Source organism: Salvelinus namaycush, chromosome 38 (assembly GCF_016432855.1).
Source record: "Salvelinus namaycush isolate Seneca chromosome 38, SaNama_1.0, whole genome shotgun sequence".
Classification (NCBI taxonomy): Eukaryota; Metazoa; Chordata; class Actinopteri; order Salmoniformes; family Salmonidae; genus Salvelinus; species Salvelinus namaycush.
In genome coordinates, this window is record NC_052344.1 from 16,647,966 (window position 1) to 16,670,601 (window position 22,636).

Consider the following 22,636-nt stretch of genomic DNA (forward strand, 5'->3'; position numbering starts at 1 on the left):
TTTTGCATCAGTTTATCAAGTTCAAAACTATTTTATGTTTACAGGATGATAACTATTTGTATTAGCTTCACTATTTTAGACCTAGCTATCATGCCTAGTATTTTGCTGTTGCACAATAAATTAGTGTGATAATGTTTTTACAACATACCTTTTACTTTACATACACATTAATACACATTTACATACACATTAAGTATACATTGCAATTCCGTTTTCTATTTGAACATATTTTCATCCCTTATAATTGGCCTGCTCTGACTGCATGTTGGCACACACACTGCTTCTTTAACTGAAGTTACCCCAGCTGTTTAGACTTTATAATTAATTAAGAGGCATTGTTGGGCTCATGCACAGCTCACATCAGTAGGATATGAGAATTAGGGCTAGCTAAAATTGGCGCAAGTAGAAAATATCTGCTCAAACAGACCAATGCAGGCGAAGTATCCTGCCTGGCTGATGCTTATTCAGACACGCCGACTATGGTAACAACAGCTCATTAAAGCAGAGTGGCTCCCCACAGGGAGCTGTCATGAAACCTAAGGGAATGGCTCAGGCCATATACACACCATCATGACTGATGGGCTTTGACCTTAACACCCTGCAACACCCTCAAATCAAGTTGTAGTAAGGCTATTTAAACATTCAACCTCAGTTACACTTACACATGTTAAAATCCAACAATTATTGGCATGTTTATGAAATATAAACTGCTAAATATCATCATTGTCTCTCCTTAGGAGGGCTTCATAAATGGTTCTCTAGTATAAATACAGTATCAGGCACATGCCAAAGTCAGCAAATAACTGCATGTTTCCATAGGTGCAGCCACAGTGCCGCATGCCTTGCATGCATTAAGCCTACTTGATTATGCAGAGCTGCACAGATGGGTTTATGGGGGGATGGGCACTGTCAGCTCACACAGATCAAACGGGTCGGCAGTCCTATTGCTTTTCCCTACCCACAAAGCACGTAGAGCACGTCACACACGCTCAGTGAGAAATACCAGGCAGGGAGAGCATTTTGTTGTGTTCCTCACGCTTCCTGTATTCTGAACCAGGCCATATGAGTCCAAACCAATGGCAGTGCTTTTCCTGCTGAGTGCAGCCTTGGGCATTTTGACCAAGTTGTGTCAGTTTGCATCATATCAGTGTTGTTTATAGGTTAACGATCACTGTCGAGTTAAACAAAAAACAACTATTTACATCATTCACAATGTTATAAGTATAGGTATTTGCTATTACACTGAGTAACCAGATGGAAATAAATTATTTGGAAATTGACGTCAGAGATAGGCTTGCCCCAATGGCTTTGCCATGCTTTCTTTCGCATATGATCGGGTTTCCCCTCGACTCTTTCCGCGTACCCAACCAAATCTCCGCCCCACTTTATTCCTGCGTTGTTTGGGGACAGTAGGAAGATGGCGGCGGCTCCGCTGTACTGTGTCTGCCGGCAGTCCTATGATGTGAGCCGGTTTATGATCGAGTGCGACCTCTGTAACGACTGGTTTCATGGCAGGTATGGAGATTACACCTTCCTTGACACGTGCAATCGATTTCACCGACTAAACTAACAGCAGGTGCTTGGGAGTAAGCGAGGATTGTCATGCGGTTGTGACTGCTATTTTTTGTGTAACCGGGTCTTCACGGGTCTCTCACACTATTGGCACCTCGAGCTAGCTAAACTTTACAAAATAGTAAACCGAGCCAGTGTGTTTTTATTTCTATTATTCATATTGGGAGTTAGTCTTTTACTCAACTTATTGGGATATTAATAGTGTGTTGGAGGTTTAAATGGTATCTTAGCCGAAAGCAGTTTGTCAAAAGAAATTAGCCTAACGTTACTAGTTTGCTACCGTTAGCTAGCCAGCTAAGCTTGTGTGTGGCGAGTTGTCAATCACGGTGATCAAAGCCAGCCCTTCAAACATTTGGTCTGTTTAAAAGAAGCCTGTAGGCTTAGTCTATCCAATTGAGTTAAAAACAAAGTTGCCTGGTTATCGATTAAAGGCGTGGGTTCTGATTTTAATCCAGCTTGTCATCCTTTACTATTGAGTTGGGTTAATGCTAGTCTGATTAATCAGCCTCTAATATACAATAATTGTGTATTACAGCCTGATTAATCAGACTATGTTGGTGCATGTGACAGCCTGACCTGACCCTGGACTTTCCTAGTTGAGAATTTAGGCCACGCGCTTTTGTGAATTCGATTGAAATGGAACATCAATCTCTGGCACATTCTTGGTGGCATCACTTCACTAGCCAAGTGACCTCTTGCATGATCAACATTTTTAGGGGTAAATTACACAAATCCTACTATTTGAGTGATTGTTCTCATTTGAACTCGTTTATTTTTATCCCTATCTATTTAGTGGCCAAAGACCTAAGACGAGAAAATATGATTGTTGTTGAGCTTTTGATTGACAGCTCGAGGTTGGGTATTTAAATCCCCCCTTTCACCGAAAATAGGCACATGTGGTATACCCCTAGTGGAAGAAAGGAGTATTGAAGAGAAAATTAAAGACAACTAATATGACTACAATAGCAGTTTGGCTTGTGTGGATATTACAAAGCTATTGTGCAACTACACTCTGTAGACTGCCAAGAACGCAACGCCCAGAATGATGGGATGCCTGAGCCAGGGAAGACTCAGTCTGTGTGTCATGTGCCAAAAGAAGAGGAACAAACTTTGGAGCTTCCCCATTGACTAATAACACATGCTCTGCTCCAAAACCAGGGGGTTCTCTACCATTCTTTCCCATGAGGCTCACCAGAAGGAAGTGGCATGCCTCTGGCTGTGGATGGTATGCAAATGTAGTGGAAAGCAGAGAAGCTGCCATGCCTGCACCGGAATCCTGGTGCCCGCTTGTCGGCACACCACCATACTTCCCCAAGTGTGAGCCTGGGTTGTGACTAGATGCCTGGCCGGGAGGGAATCTGTTTTCTCTCACCAGTGACTGAACCCTGGATGCTCGTATACACCAGTATGGCTTACGGCTCCCAAATGGAACTAGGCAGAGGAGCCAACCAGAGTGCTCTGTGTTGTTTATAAGGTGTAGACTATGGACCAGGTAGGGGGCAGAAGACAGAAATAGTGCCCTGCTAGTTTCCTAATGGCCTAACACACTACACTACAGGCATGTGCATAGGGCCTGTGCAGTGAAAGAGCCTCACATCCGCAGGCCTGTGCTGTGGATGCTTCTGCTGAGACTATGGAGATGGCACTCTGCTGAAACATTACGACCGACCGACAGCATTACGACCGACAACAAACCCCGTATGGCGTCAGTGGCTCACGTTGCAGCCCACAGACCTGCGTCTCTCTCCAGGCTGCGTGGGTGTGACTCCCAGTTCATGTCTGGTTCTGGTAGAGTGTGTGGTAGTGGTGAGACAGACTGGATGGGACACAGGGGAATGATTGATGGTAGCTCCACAGAGGCAACTTCAATGTACCATCCATCATTATGTCCTACACTCTCAGCCAGGGGAAAAGACTGAAGAGAGATGGATGCTCTCCCCCTGTCCTCAATGTTGTGAGAGAATTTGAATTTGTGGGAGAGCTTGTGTTTTTAGTGTGTGTGACTCAGACCTCAGAGGATGGTTAGTGTCATGTTTACATTCATTAGTGGCACTCTGTGGGGTCTTTGTCTCTGGGGTATGCCAATGACATTACTCTCAGATTGATCAATGCTGATTAGGAGGTCAACAGCATCATGTATTGATTTCCAGTCGTTTAGAGTCACAGTATATTAGGTGGTCCGCTAATGATGATGATGATGATGAAGCAAAGGCGAACTTGGCTTCAGACTGGTTCTGCAGCTGATGGGAAATGGGGAGAATGGACCAATGTTTTGCTCTCTTGGAAATACAAGGATGAGTTGAAAGTAGGATTTTACTAAGGATTACACTTAGCTGAGTGCATTCCTTTTATCACTCTGACAGAAACCCCTGAAAAGTAGCATGGCAAGTTGCATCACCGCCTGATTGACACCTACTTTGCCTACATACAGTTGAAGTCAGAAGTTTACATACACTTAGGTTGGAGTCATTTAAAACTTGTTTTTACAACCACTCCACAAATTTCCTGTTAACAAACTATAGTTTTGGCAAGTCGGTTAGGACATCTAGTTTGTGCATGACACAAGTAATTTTTCCAACAATTGTTTACAGACAGATTATTTCACTTATAATTCACTGTATCACAATTCCAGTGGGTCAGAAGTTTACATACACTAAGTTGACTGTGCCTTTAAACAGCTTGGAAAATTCCAGAATGATGTCATGGCTTTAGAAGCTTCTGATAGGCTAATTGACATCATTTGAGTCAATTGGAGGTGTAGCTGTGGATGCACAGTTGAAGTCGGGAGTTTACATGCACCTTAGCCAAATACATTTAAACTCAGTTTTTCACAATTCCTGACATGTAATCCAAGTAAAAATTCCCTGTCTTAGGTCAGGATCACCGCTTTATTTTAAGAATGTGAGATGTCAGAAAAATTGTAGAGAGAATGATTTATTTCAGCTTTTATGTCTTTTATCACATTCCCAGTGGGTTAGAAGTTTACATACACTCAATTAGTATTTGGTAGCATTGCTTGTTTAACTCGGGTCAAACGTTTAGGGTAGCCTGAAGTTAAAGCTTGGTTGCAAATGCGTCTTCCAAAGGGTCTTCCAAATGGACAATGACCCCAAGCAGACTTCCAAAGTTGTGGCAAAATGGCTTAAGGACAACAAAGTCACGGTATTGGAGTAGCCATCACAAAGCCTGACCTCAATCCCATAGAAAATGTGTGGGCAGAACTGAAAAAGCGTGTGCGAGCAAGGAGGCCTACAAACCTGACTCAGTTACACCAGCTCTGTCAGGAGGAATGGGTCAAAATTCACCCAACTTATTGTGGGAAGCTTGTGGAAGGCTACTCGAAACGTTTGACGCAAGTTAAACAATTTAAAGGCAATGCTACCAAATACTAATTGAGTGTATGCATACTTCTGACCCACTGGGAATGTGATGAAAGAAAGAAAAGCTGAAATAAATCATTCTCTTCTATTATTCTGACATTTCACATTCTTAAAATAAAGTGGTGATCCTAATTGACCTAAGACAGGGAATTTTTACTAGAATTAAATGTCAGGAATTGTGAAAAACAGAGTTTAAATGTATTTGGCTAAGGTGTATGTAAACTTCCGACTTCAACTGTATCATGCTTGAATATTAGAAGAGTAAGCTCTGCTGCACTAAGGACCAATCCAGTTTGTCAGGCAGTGTAATCATGTGTTGACAGATCTAGTGGGAGAGGCAGAGTCTGTGCATGGCCTAGGTGTATGGCCTACATGTATGAGGCTCACTAAAAGACGTAGGCCTATGTTGAGAGCATGTGTGAGAAGACACAAACCCAGTCCCCCACCGCCTTAGAAGAAACTACTCTGTTCAACATGAGAACCTCAAGGCAATGCAACCTGCACCATAAACAATGAAGTTGTTCCACTCCTTCCCCGGGGGACTACAATGCCCCATAAACAACAAAGCAGAAATCCTCTTTTGTTTTCCAGCTGCCTACAGAGAAGTCCTTCTACCCTAAGCTGTCTGTAGAAGCTTAGTGATGTGGGTTAATGGTGGAGAGAGGTTGTTGTTTACGAAGGCCCTTCATCAGTGCATTGAACCCCATTGATATGATGGGTATACTTTCCATTTCTCAGTGAGGGTTCAAATGGTCTGATTTTTTTTTTTATGCCCACATGGATCCTAGTCTTTGGAAAGGCAGGAGTCAGGTGCCCTTTGGGTCTAAATGAACCCAAGCAGGTGTGTTTAACTGCCCTCACCCCTCCCCATCTCCCACCCTCTCCCCCATTAGCTATCTGCCAGTTCTCTAATGTAGGTGCGTCGGAGCCCTATGCAGGGGGGTTATTAAGTGCTTAAAGCAATGGCTGAGCCCGCCTACAACCCTTTGTGTGTCTTGGCTGATCATTGAGACACAATGAACCCCTCACAGTACATAGACTAATGAATAACCCCAGTCACACAGGAAGGCAGGCAGCTCCACAACAGAGGATGTAGAGTTAGAGGAGCTGATGGCGGTAGGAGAGTTGACAGCTCTCCTGATTCAGGACAGGATGTTTGACCCATAGAGATGGATGGAGAACTCATCATGGATATAACCCATTTTAGCATGGACTTTGCCATTGAGGGCTTCCTCCATTTTAAAGTAGTCAACTGGGTGTGGATTCCTATGAGTTGGGGAGCAATCAGCCAATGAAGAACAAAATAGCATCTGGTTCTGCCCACGCTGTTACAGATGCTTTAATGGCACAGATAAAAAGATGAGTCCTCAATCTATCTCTATGGTTTGACCTCATGCTGTGAGGCTGGTATCTGCCCACCATTGGCAGGGGGCTGGCATTGTTTCTGGGAGAGTGGTGAGACAGTGACAGACACACACAGACCCATATTGGGCTTTATTTCCCGATGTCACTTGATTTATTACTATACACTAAATACCAAAGTTTTGTCTTCCACACAGCTCTTAAATTAAGCCATATTTATAGTTTTGTTGTCTTCGATGGGGCAGCCTCAGTAGTTTTTAAAGAGTGAGATTTGTTTGAGGAGTCAAGGATAAGTAGCTTCACAAGTTGCATCATCAACACTCCCCAGCCCTCCAGTTTCCAAGTGACTCACCCAACCCGTCATGATTGCGCAAGGGAAGAAACCGCATCAGTCTGGTGGCACAGTGCCCTGCTTCCCCCCCGTGCCGGCCCGCGCTACGCTGGTGTAACACAAGATGACCAGGCAGAGGAGGTGTAGGAGGTCAGCTTGGCTCAGCTCAATCCCTCAGCCACACGCTCACTCTGTCGCGCTCGCTCTAGCATGTCCCACCCCGACAGAGGCAGGAGAATTCATGTCAGGCCCGGGGTGATAACATAACATAAAAGTGACAAGGCCACTGAGCAACCTCGGGAGACCAGATTCCAGCCCACTGCTGCATTGTACTCTGTCTTGGCTGCTGACGTAGGAAGTGAGTGGAGGTGGACTGTTGAGGTCACTCTGTAGGGTTAGGACACTGAAGGTGTTTATAGCATTGGATCTTCTATAAATGGGGCACTGACTTTTTTCCGATGACTTTACTTGACCAGGAAAAACTCTTAGCGGCCTACCGAGTGTTGCAGCGGTCTAAGACACTGCATCGCAGTGCTAGATCCGGGTTCAATCCCGGGCTGGGTCGCAGCCGGCCCCGTACCGTGGGACCCATGAAACGGCGCACAATTGTTAGAGGAGGGTTTGGCCGGCCAGCTAGTCCTTGTCCCATCGCGCTCTAGCGACTCCTGTGGCGGGCTGGGAAGATGCACGCTGACACTGTCGCCAGTTGGACGGTGTTTCCTCCGACACATTAATGCGGCTGGCTTCCGGGTTAAGCGAGCAGTGTGTCTAGAAGCAGTGCGGCTTGGCGGGGTTTTGTTTGGCTCTTGACCTTCACATCTCCCGAGTCCGTACGGGAGTTGCAGCGATGGGACGAGACTGTAACTACCAATTTGATACCACGAAATTCGGGAGAAAAAGGGGTAAAAAGTACCCCAAAAAATGTATAATACATTTTTTAAAAGTCTTATTCCTACCTAAAATCAGGCAAGGTTCTCTTGCTTACCTCTGTTATTACTCCCAGTCCCAACCTGTTACGGCTTCAGGCTGGCTCTGCAGTTAGTGTGAGCCGCTGAACCACAACACCATTGATAAGGAGACTTAACCAGCAGCAATGCACCACCAGAGAAAGTTCAGGTGTGACGCCGCTTCCTGCTGGCCTTTGTTTCCCTTTACAATTTCCTGCAATTTCCACTCTGATCAACGCTGATAGTGGCTGGTGAGAACTGTGTCCACTCCTAAGCAGGAAACCTTTACTACATCTTCACACAGCTCCTAGCCTCCAGGCTAACTCCAGGACCCTGAAGGAGGGAGCTGGAACTTTAATGGCTGTCATTTACCGCCCTAAGCAAGTCCCCCAGTGTTTTCTGTTTTCACACTGAAAGGAATTCCACTTTTGTCACTCCCAACTTCAGAGAGCAAGACCTCCAAACTCATTTAAATTTACCCACTGAAGACCAGTCACAGAGCAGGGAGATTTGAATGAGAGGAAGACTGCAGAGCGGGAAGAAGGCGGAATTGCTTGAGATTCGCTAAGTTGTTGCCATCTTCATGAACTTTCAAGCCTCTTAAACTAGCTACTAGGGGAAACGCCGTTTGTTTGTATTTTCACAATTAAACAGATTGTCAGAAATAGCCACTTTGTGTTTTCTGCTACATAATCTTCCATGTCAGAGTAGCAAAAGATATTAGTCCACATTTGTCTCTATGCTCTTGTCAGCTGAAACTAAAGTTTAGCTTAAATCGGCTATCTTTTTGTTTACTTGAGAAGAAGCTCTTGAAAGTGCTGTCTTAGATTCCTCCCATACCCCAGTGACAGAAAAATGTTGCCTGCCATTTTTCTCCCCTTCTCCATGCATCGGTGGGTGTCCCCGCATAATGGCAACACTCAAAGCCTATTCACAGGATTCTGTGTGTTATTCAGTGTTCTCTTATGGAACAAAGCATTGGTATGCACCAGAGGATTGTGTGTGTTGTTGCCTGTGGTCTGGCTGTTGTGGGGCGGTCGGGGGTTTGGTGGTGTAGGGGTTTGAGTGATGTCGACACTGTCGCAGTTCTGTGGGATACTGAGACAAACGCATGGTTGTGATTCCCAGTCTGTAAATAGCCAATAGGAAAGGTCTGGCCCAGAGTGGTCTAGAGGTTATTGTTAGGACCTAGGGAAAAACTCCTTGCCCTAACTAACTAATTCCTTGCCCTAACACCCCTGTCCTCCAGACAAATGAAACCGATCGCCTCCCAACTTCAAGGTTGCTTGACTTTTCGTACCTCCTTTAAAAAAATGAGAGACCAAAAGGTCGTCTTCCACATACACTACTCTGGATCTGTGTTTACCTCAACCTCTCCCTGCTCCTCCTATACATCACCACTGTAGTGTTTCTGGCTCTGTGTTTACCTCAACCTCTCCCTGCTCCTCCTATACATCACCACTCTGTAGTGTTTCTGGCTCTGTGTTTACCTCAACCTCTCCCTGCTCCTCCTATACATCACCACTCTGTAGTGTTTCTGGCTCTGTGTTTACCTCAACCTCTCTCTGCTCCTCCTATACATCACCACTCTGTAGTGTTTCTGGCTCTGTGTTTACCTCAACCTCTCCCTGCTCCTCCTATACATCACCACTCTGTAGTGTTTCTGGCTCTGTGTTTACCTCAACCTCTCCCTGCTCCTCCTATACATCACCACTCTGTAGTGTTTCTGGCTCTGTTTACCTCAACCTCTCCCTGCTCCTCCTATACATCACCACTCTGTAGTGTTTCTGGCTCTGTGTTTACCTCAACCTCTCCCTGCTCCTCCTATACATCACCACTCTGTAGTGTTTCTGGCTCTGTGTTTACCTCAACCTCTCCCTGCTCCTCCTATACATCACCACTGTAGTGTTTCTGGCTCTGTGTTTACCTCAACCTCTCCCTGCTCCTCCTATACATCACCACTCTGTAGTGTTTCTGGCTCTGTGTTTACCTCAACCTCTCCCTGCTCCTCCTATACATCACCACTCTGTAGTGTTTCTGGCTCTGTGTTTACCTCAACCTCTCCCTGCTCCTCCTATACATCACCACTCTGTAGTGTTTCTGGCTCTGTGTTTACCTCAACCTCTCCCTGCTCCTCCTATACATCACCACTCTGTAGTGTTTCTGGCTCTGTGTTTACCTCAACCTCTCTATGGCCTCTCTCTCTGCTCCTCCTATACATCACTATCCACAGCCACACAGACTGTCAGAACAGGCTGTCAGTTTAGAAAAGCCATGATATCTTTTCTGTCTCTCGTAAGTCTCAAGTCTGGCCCAAAGGATGACCCAGTGAGAGAAACTTGTATGTGACCCCTTTTCCCAAAGGCTTTAAATCATGTAAGTAGGAGTCCCCCCCCCCCCAGACAAAGTAAATTATTTCATGCAGTGGACTGACTCCTTTGTGTACAAAACCCTCTCAATCCCTCAAGCTGTCCAGAGCATGGGCCCTGGAACCATGGATGGGGATATCAGTGAGAGAGAGCCTGTTTCCACAACAGCTTCTCTGGTGTTATGATCCTGGAGAGAACAGTCTCCTGTCCCATTAGTTTATTTATTGGAAACACCATGCCGATAGCCTGGTCCCAGATTTGTTTGTACTGACTTGCCAACCGCTATGGTCAATGTGACGCCATATATTGGGACCAGGCTATCATGGTCCTGTCTGTTTCTTTAATAGTTGTGTATATACTTACAGTGATGTCTCCTGTCTCCCCACAGCTGTGTCCAGGTGGAGGAGCACCATGCGGTGGACATTGACGTTTACCACTGTCCTAACTGTGAACCCCAACACGGACCCTCCTTGAGTCAGTATTCCAGTCTGTTTTTGTGTGTCTCTTTGTCTGTCCGTCCTGTCTTTTCTCTGTCTTCTCTTCCTCAGTCGGTCTCTCTACATCTCTTTTCTCTCCTATCTGTTTTACTACCATCTCTCTCTCTCTCTATTTGTTCCGTCCCCCGTGCCTGTTCACTCTCCCTCCCTTTCTCTATCCCTCCCCCTCCGTGGCTGATGGACTGTCCCCAGGAGAGCAGCAAAGTCTCCAGTCTGATTTAGAGGAGCCTGACCCCTGAGAGCCCGGGGCCAGACATTAACAGGCTAATTGAATGGGGCTGTAATCCTTTGACTTAAATTGGTCCTAGCCCTCACCTTGGCCTCTGCTAGGGGATGAACGGGGAAAATATATTATCAAGACTAATGACTATTATCCATAATTCACAAGGCTCTGTTGGTTTAAGGGAAGAAAATTGAATACAGTAATAATTTGTCTCAGGTCTGTCACTGGCTATAGTGATCGTTTTCATGGCCAGTGAAGGCTGTGGTGTTCTGTGAGTCTGATGTTCTGCGTCTCTCCTCTTGCAGTGAAAAAGCGCAACAACTGGCACAGGCATGACTACACCGAGCAGGACGATGGCACCAAGCCAGTGCAGGCTGGCACCTCTGTGTTTGTCAAGGAGCTCCAGAACAGGACCTTTGCCAGGTAGGAGCCCAGAACACTTACCACCGAGGACTCTGATGCCAAGCTAGACCCACTCTCACACCTGCACAGCAAACGCACATTTCCTCAGCAGTCGTGTTGCTATGAACAAGACTGTGATCTTTGTTTTAGTCACAATGCTAAACATTATGTTCTTAATTTCTCTCATTGGGTATGTACATAGAGTTGAACATATCAACAGGAATTATCCATTGTCTCTCTGTGTGTGTGTGTTGCAGTGGGGATGAGATCCTGCAGTGGATGCCTGGGGAGCAGGTGACCCAGAGGCACCTGGAAAGTCACGGCTGGCTGTACCCCATCGCTGTGTCCAACATGGAGGGACTGGGACTCAGGCTGCCTCAACCATCCTTCTCTGTCAAAGATGTGGAGCAAGTTGTCGGTAAGGACATAGTGTATACTGTGTGTGTGTGTACTGTTTGTGTGTGTTGGGGGGGCATGCTCAAGCACCCTGGGCTAGATTTTCTCTGTCTATTTGCAAACATCCCCAGAGTCTAAGTACATAAATGGGCTAGTAGGGCAGACATTTAGCATGTAGCACAACTAAGACTGATCACCAACCCATTCACTGCCTGTCTACTGCACAGGATGCCTATTTGATAGGACATATGTTACCTACACCTATTGTTTTGAAATAGAAAATAATTAAAAGCTAATGAATGCATTCCCTGTCAGATAATGAGTGCCTACCGTTGAGCGGACGCCATCTGTCCGTCAAACAAACAGGTTGCCAGGTTCAGAGGGTATTTAGCCCCTTTATCAATCATCTCCCAATGGCTGAATAAGCCCTACAGGAGGGGAGGGCAGGTCTTCCTCAGCCCCCAACACGACCACCTCTGCTCTCTATAGAATAGAAAGGCCTGGTACCACAAGGCTCCATTTACAAGCCCGTTACTAACCCACAGCTATCTGGACCGACTGGACGCCCAACGCAACCCAAACCCACTTGTGTTTTTATCGTGGAAGTTCATATTCCACCCTCTGTGATGCTTCGTTGAGCATTAAGCTGCTCTGGTGGGAAGCAGCACAGGTGTTGTGACTGGGTGGAGACAGAACACAAGCAGGATCGGGTTACCTACCTCCTTACAGTTGGGACACAATGGGGGACAGGCCTGGAACCTGCTGTCTCCTGGGGTTACCCAAGCCTAGACTATGGTCGGCCAGCTTAGGATAAACCTCCTGGCATTTGTCACCTCCCAGTACTTAATGTTGCTCCTCCTCGTTGGGGGTAGGTGAAGTTTTCAGTCTAAATATCATGTGAAAGGATGGTGTCTGGAAGAACCCTACAGGGTCTAGCTGGAGTGAATGCCAGGTGTCGGTGCATTGCTTAAAACACAGGAATAGTTTGACCATGTGCAACCAGCCACTATAAAGGTGTAGTGTGGAGTATTTACTATGGTCTGTTTTGGGCTTGTTGGCTGGTAGTGACTGAACACTCTGTTCTGCTCTCTCTGTTTGGCTAGCTACCCTAACTCCAGCTGTTCACTGTCATCAGACGCTGGCCAGCTCGACCCGCCGTGTGTGTAGGGGGTTGGGGAACATTAGGGGGGTGTGGGTTGGTGGTGGGAGGATCACACAAGCACCAGCTGTCCTGTCCCCACACTGCCGACAGGCCCCCGTTTCCAGCCCTCTCTCTCTCTCTCCTGCCTTCACTGTTTCGTTTGATTCACTGCCTCCCAGCTGTGTGAGTGCGGGTGGGTTTTTACCCTCACACACCCATTAATGACAGTGGCCCCTTCCCCAGTCTCCACCTCTGGGACTCATATGGACTGGACAGATTGTCTGGCCCCCGCCCCCACTCCATCCACTCCTATGGTGTATTGGCTGTGCCAGTCTCTCCCTAAGGAGTTGTACAGAGACATGGAAATGCCAGAGAGCTTCAGAGTTCAGATCCCCTCGCCCACTGACTCCCATTTAAAATGGTTATCCCTGGTGTCTGTCACTTCAGTAGGGATGGTCCTTTCTCTTAACCAGATGTATTATATCTGACTGAATGGTGCAACTGTTAGACTGTAGACACACAATGATGATGATTCCATGGGCAGACTGATACCACGTTTTGCTGTCTGCTCCACCATATGACGGCTTGGTCATCATTCTCTTGTCGTCCACAGGCGGTGACAAAGTCATTGACGTCATCGACGTGGCCAGGCAAGCAGACAGCAAGATGAAGCTGAAAGAGTTTATCAAGTATTACTACAAGCCTCATCGGCCCAAGGTGCTCAACGTTATCAGCCTGGAGTTCTCTGACACCAAGTAAGCTGTAATTTGGTCCTACTTCTAATAATCCATTGCAGACTCTCTCTCCATTCAAATGGATACATTTTGAAATGGATGCTATTTACAAGACATGCAAACAGAAACCAAGAGCATCCACAGACTGCTGTCAAGTTATTCATGATTCACAAGAGAAAAACAAGAATGAACACAACCATTCAACAATACATTATGTACAGCTCATGACAAAAGTGACCAAACTACTTATTATCAATGATATCATTATTTAGTACATTTCAGCACTTTTACTGTGATTTGACCCTCTTAAGTAGCCATACCTCTCTTACCGCTCACTCTCGCCCCCCCAGGATGGCAGATCAGGTGGTGGTACCTGACGTAGCTCAGAACATGTCCTGGGTGGAGAACTACTGGCCAGATGACTCCTTCTTCCCCAAGCCCTTTGTCCAGAAGTACTGCCTCATGGGGGTCAAGAACAGCTACACTGACTTCCACATAGACTTCGGGGGCACCTCTGTGTGGTACCACGTTCTCTGGGTGAGTGGGTGTTAGTTACATGTCCTACATGTACACTAGGCTATCAAATCCTAGCAGTGCGCTAAGTGCAGTTTGGCAAGTCAATGAAGTCAACTGTGTCCACAACATTATCTGGTGATAAATGGATGGCCTGGCTCGCTCTTTGGCATTCCCCTCACCACTTGTAATGCGCGCTGACATTTAATCAAGTATGTTTGTACATGGGGGGGGCTATTTAGAGCAATCTAGGCTGATTGGTACCCTGGCAGAAGTTCACCTCGGCAGTACATTTCGTCGTTGGCAAGCTCCAGGGGGAATTCTGTCCCCGCCGTGGTAATAAATTATCCCTTCAATGGCAACAAAGTAACCAACCGCTGCTAATCACAAACTATGCTTTGTGTTCATGGTGACATCACCAGGCTGGCAGGCAAGCACTCTCCTTAGCTATAGAAGCAATGTGCAGCTCAGCTTGTGAAAAAGAGGGCTGGGAAATGCACCTTAAATGGAAGAAAAAAGTCCCCTGGTGTGGAAGTCAAACACATCTGTGTGTCTCTGAAATTAATCATCTTTGCAGGCATCTGAGTGCTTCTAATTTTAGTCACATTGTGATGTCTCTTGGGTTAAAATGCTTTATTTTTTATGAACTCTCGTTAACTCTCTCTACTCTCTTTGTGTTTCCAGGGTGAGAAGATATTCTACATGATCAAGCCGACCCAGGCCAACCTTGCACTATACGAGGCGTGGAGCTCCTCTCCCAACCAGAGTGAGGTGTTCTTCGGGGACAAGGTGGACAAATGCTACAAGTGTGTTGTGCAGCAAGGAACCACGCTGCTCATCCCCACAGGTGTGTGTGTCACAGGAGGAAGGTGGTACCTTAATTGGAGAGGACGGAATAGGTGGAATGGTATCAAATACATGGAAACCATATGTTTGATACCATCCTATTTGCTCCATTCCAGCCATTATTATTAGCAGTCCTCCCCTTACACTCCCCAGTGGAGGCTGGTGTGTGTGTGTGTGTGTGTGTGTGTGTGTGTGTGTGTGTGTGTGTGTGTGTGTGTGTGTGTGTGTGTGTGTGTGTGTGTGTGTGTGTGTGTGTGTGTGTGTGTGTGTGTGTGTGTGTGTGTGTGTGTGTGTGTGTGTGTGTGTGTGTGTGTGTGAGAGAGCGCAAGCATTTGGTCTTTATTTGCTTTCTCTTGTAACAGGCCATGTATTTAGTTTTCCTGAGAAGAGCTAAACAGCTTACATTAGGCTTGTGTTAATGGAACCATAGTGTAGATGAAGAGAGGTTACCACTGACGATGTAGACTGGCCCTGTGAGCGTGTGACACAGCAACCCCTCTGGAATTAGACCGTGTCCCTAAAATACCTTTTCCACTGTGTCCTTAAATAACTCTCTCACACGCCTGCTTTTGGTGATGTATAAATAGACTATCTGGTAGTCTTGTCTGCCCCTCCGTAGAGAAACCTGTCTATATCCTCAAAGTAGATAGAAACAAAACAGTCTAGTTTCCCAGAGGGCCTGCCTGGAAAATGACTCCCTTTTTTTAAACACTGACATGTCATTGCCAAGTGAATTTGGAAAAGGAATCTTTGCTCAGCAACAGCCTAGACATTAGACACACTCGTCTATATTGTCGTAACGCAATAGGAAGTTCCCTAATGGAACAACAGCACCAGTAATGTCGTGAAAGCGACCATATTAGAAGCTCTTGGGCCTACTTTATCCTCAGCCAAGCCTCTGCTATAGCATGTGACTTGTAATTCACCTCTCACATTCTACCCCATGTCTTGATGACGTAACGCGTCTAGAGAGCCATGAAAGGGCGACCGCAGTAAGCAGAACCTCATGGTTAACACACGCTCCTTGTTCTCATTAACTACAGATGGCTTTTAGAGTGGTTTCACTCATGTCCTTTAGTGATTTATCCCCATCTCACCGTCTCCGTTATCACCACAAGGATCCTTCCATAAGCTTACCTAATGGGGGGGTCGTATTTCATTTGTAGAACACAGGATTCCATGTTTTTTTGTCTGAAGATCACCTGAGGATGATGTAAAACTATACAGGGTATGTAATTGGTTCAGAACAGCAATAGTGTGCAACTCAACAGACTTCACAAGTTCAGGGTATCCATACATTTCTGTGTCAATACTCCCATAGGAACAAGAAGAAAACCCACATGTTTTAAAATGCTCCCAAAGTGGTATACCTTCAGTAAAGGTTAAGGACTGCCTGGACTGCCAGCTGTGTTTTCTCCAGGGGGTTAAGGGGGTGTGGAGAGGTGGGATAGAGATTTGGGGAGGGGGTAGAGCACAACATACTTGGCCGCTCAACCGCGGTAACCCCGTAACCGCGTCAGTGCCTGCAGTATCAGTGCTGCGTCACCGCCGTCTCTGCGCTCTGTTATCTCCGGAGGTATAAAGAGCACTGCTTTATCTTTACCAGGTCAGGCAGGCCTGATATGACCCTGTATGTTTGTGTTATCAGGTCAGTTTGTGTGCGAACAGTGTGTGTGTCAGTTTTATTCAGGTTGGTGTTTGTGTGTCACATACCAGGTTTACATCCAACCGTTTTATGCTAGTAAAGTAGATGTCGGAGAGGGAATGTTGGAAACATTTGTCTGTAAACTTTCCAATTGTCAAAACAAAATACGCTGGACAAGGTGGGATCTTTTTGTGTCGATAAAATGAATAATGTGATAGAACTGCCTTTTTATGCGCAAATATTGATATAATAACCATCATATCGAAGTAAACTTGGAGTCACGCGATGATATGGTGTGTGGTCCTCCCACTACTCTCATGAAAGCATGCAGTTTATTAGGCTACAGATGAAATAAGTTATGATGAATTTCTCAGGGAGGTGAAAGTGCAGGGTGATGAACTTGATGCTTTTCCCAATAAATATCAAGGGTCTTATTCTGGTGACATGATGATCAATGCTTGGCTGCTGATTTGACAAATACAACACCTGGCCAGTGTCCTTGTATTACCACAGTCAGTGAGTCAAACATTGACTGTGTTTGTGTGTGCTGCCCTCTGCAGGATGGATCCATGCCGTCCTCACCTCTCAGGATTGCATGGCGTTCGGAGGCAACTTCCTCCACAACCTCAACATTGACATGCAGCTCAGGTGTTACGAGATGGAGCGTCGTCTGAAGACTCCAGACCTCTTCAAGTTTCCCTACTTTGAGGCTATCTGCTGGTATGTGGCCAAGAACCTGCTGGAGACCCTGAAAGGTGAGTGAAGCTGTAAAATCCGCATAACCCAATAAATATATTGTAGTATTTTTTTTATTTTACAAGCATCATAACAAATATAATGCCTTTGTTCTCTTTCTCAGAGTTGCGAGAAGACAATTGTCCACCTCAGACCTACCTAGTGGAGGGAGTGAAAGCTTTAATCAGTCCACTGAAAACCTGGCTGAAGAGAGAGGTGAGGGGCACAGAATGAAATGGAACATTTGTGTTATTTTTCCATTGTATCTGTGGGTGAAGGTCCTGGCTTCACCTTCTCTATACTGCACCTGACTCTGTTGGCTGATGAATATCTAGACTGATTGGTTTATCTCCCAGCTGAGCTCTGATGGAAGGGGGTGGGGGTCATAGGGGTTTCCCCTGGATCTGATGACACTGTGCCAGTGGTGGAAACAGAGCCTCTCTGTTCAACTCCACCCTAATTGTGTGTGTGGAACATTGTCACTGCAGGTTACGGAGCCCACCAGCGAGGTCCCGGACCATATCAGGCCCAACCGTCTCATTAAAGAGCTGACCAAGGAAATCCGCTACCTGGAGGTAAGGTCTGGGGTCACAGGGGGAAGGGCCTGAGGAGCATCACCTTTGTGTAGGTGGAAGAGCACTCAATCTGAGGGGCTGTATGAGAAGTGCTTCTAATTAATCTGTCACTGATGTGATGGATTTGTTGCACCTTATTTGTGACTGGCAATCTTTCTCTTGCGACTTCCTTGTTTATAGACGTAGATTAGATTTAAATATTGAGGTTGTGTTCAAACCCCTCCCTCTAATGGTGTTGTGTGTGTGTGTGTGTGTGTTCCAACAGGAAGACCAGGGCAGCAGTGGTGGCACCAACAAGCCAGTGAAATCTCAGGGAAGCGGTGGAGGCCAGCGTCTGGCCATGCGCTCCACGCTGGAGAGGGTGTGCCCGGCCCGTCAGGCGCGGCGGGCAGCCCGGAGGCTCCGGGAGCAGCAGGAGCAGGGCCCTAAGGTTCCCTCTAACCTGGAGATCCTGGAGCTGCACACCAGAGAGGTGCTCAGGAGGCTGGAGGTGGGCCCTCTGGAGGAGGTGAGAGGAACATGTCAAACTCCCACAACGCAAAACTAGAATGTCATACGCTCTCTGGCATATGTCACATTTAAATGCCTTGTTATTATTGGAAATAATCATTAGATCAATCAATAAACCACATTTAGTATTTTCCGTGCATTACTCCTACCGAAAGCAATACTGTTCCCATGCTATACAGAGTAATACAATTCAATAGAAAAGTCTGATACCTGTGTTGAATGAGTCCTATAACTCTCTGTCTCTACCACAGGACCCTACCTTCTGTCCCCCGGTGCATGGGAAGTTCAACATGGTGTCCACTGCCTCTGCCGCTGCCGCTGAGAACCCAGACACACACCTGCGTCTCACGCTGCACAACGGACGGATCATCCGAGACGCGAGGAGACCAGGTAGTAGCACGGCTAGCAGCCCAGTGAAGGTGGAGAGTGAGAGGTCGTCCGTGGGCCAACTGAAGAGCAGAGAGGAGATGAAGACAGAGTCAGACCAGCAACAGCAGCACAGCACTATGGGAGGGGAGGAGAAACCAGGCCACCTCGGTAAGTCATGATGCTGAAGCAGTTCACGAGAGGGAGAGATAGAGAGATATAGATATATATATTGTACGTTGTATGATTTATAATCTGACTCAACTTTGTCAGTTTATTGCCCTCATTGTCCCAGACACACCATGCTTTCTAAAGGGTCATGTTGTTGACACAGACTAGGTCTAGTAACCTGTTGACTTGGACACAGAGAGGGAATGGTTCCTACCATTATCTGTGGTTAATGATGTCTGTTTGCCGTCCCAGGGGGTATTGAGAGGGTTAAGACTGAACTCAGGGAAGAAGCCTCAGGACACTCCGATGTGTCGGACATGGACTCGGACAGTGATTCCAACACACAGGTACCTGATATTAACATGGTCTACCCCCACTGTGGTTTTGTCAGTGAGAACATCGCACTTAACACTGTCTGTTGTGTATCATCCCTCAACCAGTTTCTCTTCTCTCTCCCTCTCTGCAGCAAAACACCTCTTCTGAGGAAGATTCAGGAAGCTCCCAGAGTGAAGATGAGGAGAGGGGCTCATCCCAGAGGGCCGCGGGGCACACCATAGAGCTAGACCAGACAGACTTGAACCTCCGGCACAAACACAAACAACTCAAAAGGTGGGTGGTCTGACCTGTTGTGCGTGAGCAAGCTAAAACACAGCTCCTGTTATTGGAATCACAAAAATATTTTAGCAATTGAGTTATTTATTAAGGGATAATTTCTTGTAGAAGTGTCTAGAAGTTCACGCCATCGGTTTAGTAATCTCATAACGATGGAATTGGATTTGAAACAAGCATGTGCCAATTATGCATACAACGATTATATTCATAACTTCCCTTTTGACTGGTAAAGATAAGCACAGTTTGCTTTTGTGGAGTCTGGCGGTGGGCTGTAAATGACTGAGTGTGTTTCTTCTCTGTGTCCCTGCAGAGAACGTCCTACCTCACCCAGCACAGAGGAGGCCATTCAAGGCATGCTGTCCATGGCTGGCCTGCTGTGCCCCTCCAAGCCAGACGAGGTCGCCACTTCCCAGGAGCCGTGGTGGTCCAGCCAGAGCCGATGCTCGCCGGAGCGCCGAGAGCAGCACCAGCGGCGTGTGGCGGGGGACAAGAGCCCCATGGACAGCCAGGGAAACAGCAGCAGCGAGGCCTGGGACAATCAGGGGCCCCTCTCCCTTGGGGCCCTGAGCCACGATGCCAGCCCAGAGGCCGACAACTACCAGTACTGTGATCCCTCAATGTCTCCCCCTCTACACCCCTCCAAAAGACACGCCTCCAACTCCCCTCCCGTCAGCAACCAGGCCACGAAAGGTACACAACCAAATATTTTATTCTCTCCATTTGTCTAGTAATTAGTTGATGTTCTCAGGGATTGGATGCTACTGTGACACAACTCTCTTTATTCAGCATGTCAGCCATTCATGTGGGGTTTGGGTTTTGTTTTTCAGGCAAGCGGCCCAAGAAAGGAATGGCCACGGCCAAGCAGAGACTGGGGAAGATCCTGAAGATGAACCGACACAATGGCGTCTTTGTATAGAGCTCTGAGGGCCACAGGCAAAGCTAAAGGAGGGTAACAGACCCCTGTCCTCACATCCAGATTATTCTGTACATTTAGTCGACACCTTTTTGTCCTGGAGAAATCACTGCCTGGGGAAAGGGCCCATCTGAGAGACTTGTGGTCAGACACACAAACAGGCTTACTGTGCATGCTTAGGACCACAGGGTATTGGATTCACATGAGCAAGCTACCAATCAAGCGCACAGCTTCACTGCAAGCACGCTAAAACGTAATGGAGAAGAAGGGGGGAAAAGCATGTTGATTACTCAACTTCAGGGAAACATAGAGAGAGTTCCAGTGGGCATTAACGTGTCATGGGGAAATGTTAGATGTCCGGATGAGGTAGGAATGAGGTCTACAGTACATCGTAACATTGAAGACAATTCTTCAGCCAATGTTAATGACACGCATAAGCCAATGCAGGCTGCTTGATGTCCCACCATCTGCATCTCCCAGCGCTGCCTTCCTTGAATATCTGCAGCACTATGAACTGGATGAGACCCAGGACAAGATGGAAGTTGGGATAGACAGACTGGCATTGACCCACCTGGCTCCGTGTCTGGGCTCTCTCTAGCAGGGTCCTTTTTGTCCCTGAGAAGAAAAAAAGTGCTAAGCTAATTTTTCGAAATGGTGCTTAATGTTTGTACGTCCTCCATGCTCCCAACTCCCCTTATCTCAATCACACCAGCAATAATGACGTTGAGTAGATGAGAGAGACGTTTTGAGGCAGCACTCTTGGTTAGTCTTCCCTGCCACATTGTGTCATTCATTTATTTAAAGACGATTGCCTAATTTATCATTGCACTGTTTTTTGGGAAGGTAAAAACCCATCAGGTCTAAAACAATTAATTTTTAACCTGTCTGCATTAGTTCATCATAAGTCTCTTTGAATTTCACGTTTTAATGCTTTGATGGATCATACGAAAGCCATAGTCCTCTATATAGAATCGATATGATTTTGCTGCCCTCTGATGGTCAAAGGGAGACTAACAGAGTGCTGCCTCAATAAGGAATGTTTTATAGTGTAAGTTGTTTACTTGGTTGAAAAACAACTTGTATAATATCCTGCTTAATTTATTCAAGTTTTGTTACGTGATTTTAATGTAATTTTTTTATGGATTCTGAGTTATGTATTTATTAATTGAAAGAGGTGAATATTGATTTTATTATATTTTGGCCCTAAACCTCAGCTATTCTGGGAATTTTCTTCTCAAGGGGTTTATTTTTTTCTTCCTCGCTTATTGTATATGTGGACATTTTAGACTTCATGTGGTCATGATATATTGTGTAGGTCAGTAAGAATTTCTAACTCAATCTTTTTTTCCCTCCACTTCTGTCCAAGTAGACTTCCACATTTTACATTTACATTTAAGTCATTTAGCAGACGCTCTTATCCAGAGCGACTTACAAATTTACTTAACTTGATTTGAACCTAGGTCTCTTCTGGTTTCCTCTCATAGTTTCCAGGGGTTAGTGGGGTTGTGTGTTAAGAGAATGGGTAATATTGTGACTCCAAAAGGTTACCACCCCTGCCCTGCTACACCTATAGCCTACTTGACGTTGTTTAACAAAAAAAAACCATTTTGAACAATTTTAATAGGGTGAGATTTTGGGGGGGGGGGTTCCTATGATATGGTGCTGAAGTGAGGTGTGTGATTTGTAGCTCTTCACTCTCAGGGAATGATGCCACAGATATGACCTCTGATTTAATCACCAGCTACATTATGTACACTACAAAGGCAAGTTCTTCCAACCAGACTCTTGTTCCACTTCTTTCTCTAACTAAGCAGTTGTGCATTGGAATTGACCAAGTTGAAGAAATCAACACGATCATCTCTATTTGGAGATGATACCATCTATGCTCAAGCTCTGCCTAGCTAGTAAACAAGTTTAACTCCACTGTATCGATTTCAATATCTGTGGTCTATCGCTCAGCCCTTAATGAGATTTTACCTAATGACACATATCACACTTGTATGTCTTCCCCTCCATGGAATAGTGTTTAATCCTATTGCCAGACATTTCCATTAACTCTTATTGCATGTTGAAGTCCTCACCACTCGTCTGTGTAATAATAAGCACAAGAGCTAGGCAGGGTTTGTTATTGGCAGCAGTTCTCTCATTCATTGTACAGTATTTACCGTAAACTCTTACGTGCAAATCTGTGTTTCTTCTCTGTGCATTAGTCCTTCAGATGGTTTGATTTATCATGATTTGAACCATACAAACACTGGCTTACTGTGACAGTTACTTGATGCATTTCAAAAATGGCCTGTAAATATAAAAATGAACTGATTTTGTTAAATTGTTTAAACTTTTTTTTTTTACAGGAAACAACTAGAACTAGGAGTTATTATACACATTCAAAAACA

General features: G+C 45.9%; 1 protein-coding gene across 1 annotated transcript; it reads left to right on the top strand.

Moving 5' to 3' along the window:
* The first annotated feature begins 1,409 nt into the window (after window positions 1-1,409).
* Window positions 1,410-22,569, top strand: LOC120031903 (lysine-specific demethylase 7B-like). Its single transcript, XM_038977733.1, has 16 exons — window positions 1,410-1,515; window positions 10,350-10,435; window positions 10,987-11,104; window positions 11,341-11,501; window positions 13,234-13,375; window positions 13,705-13,891; window positions 14,552-14,714; window positions 16,919-17,113; window positions 17,218-17,309; window positions 17,582-17,668; window positions 17,934-18,176; window positions 18,430-18,715; window positions 18,968-19,062; window positions 19,182-19,324; window positions 19,638-20,017; window positions 20,155-22,569. Exons 1-16 carry the CDS (start codon window positions 1,418-1,420, stop codon window positions 20,241-20,243), a joined length of 2,565 nt encoding a protein of 854 aa, XP_038833661.1. The 5' UTR covers window positions 1,410-1,417; the 3' UTR covers window positions 20,244-22,569.
* Window positions 22,570-22,636: the final 67 nt, after the last annotated feature.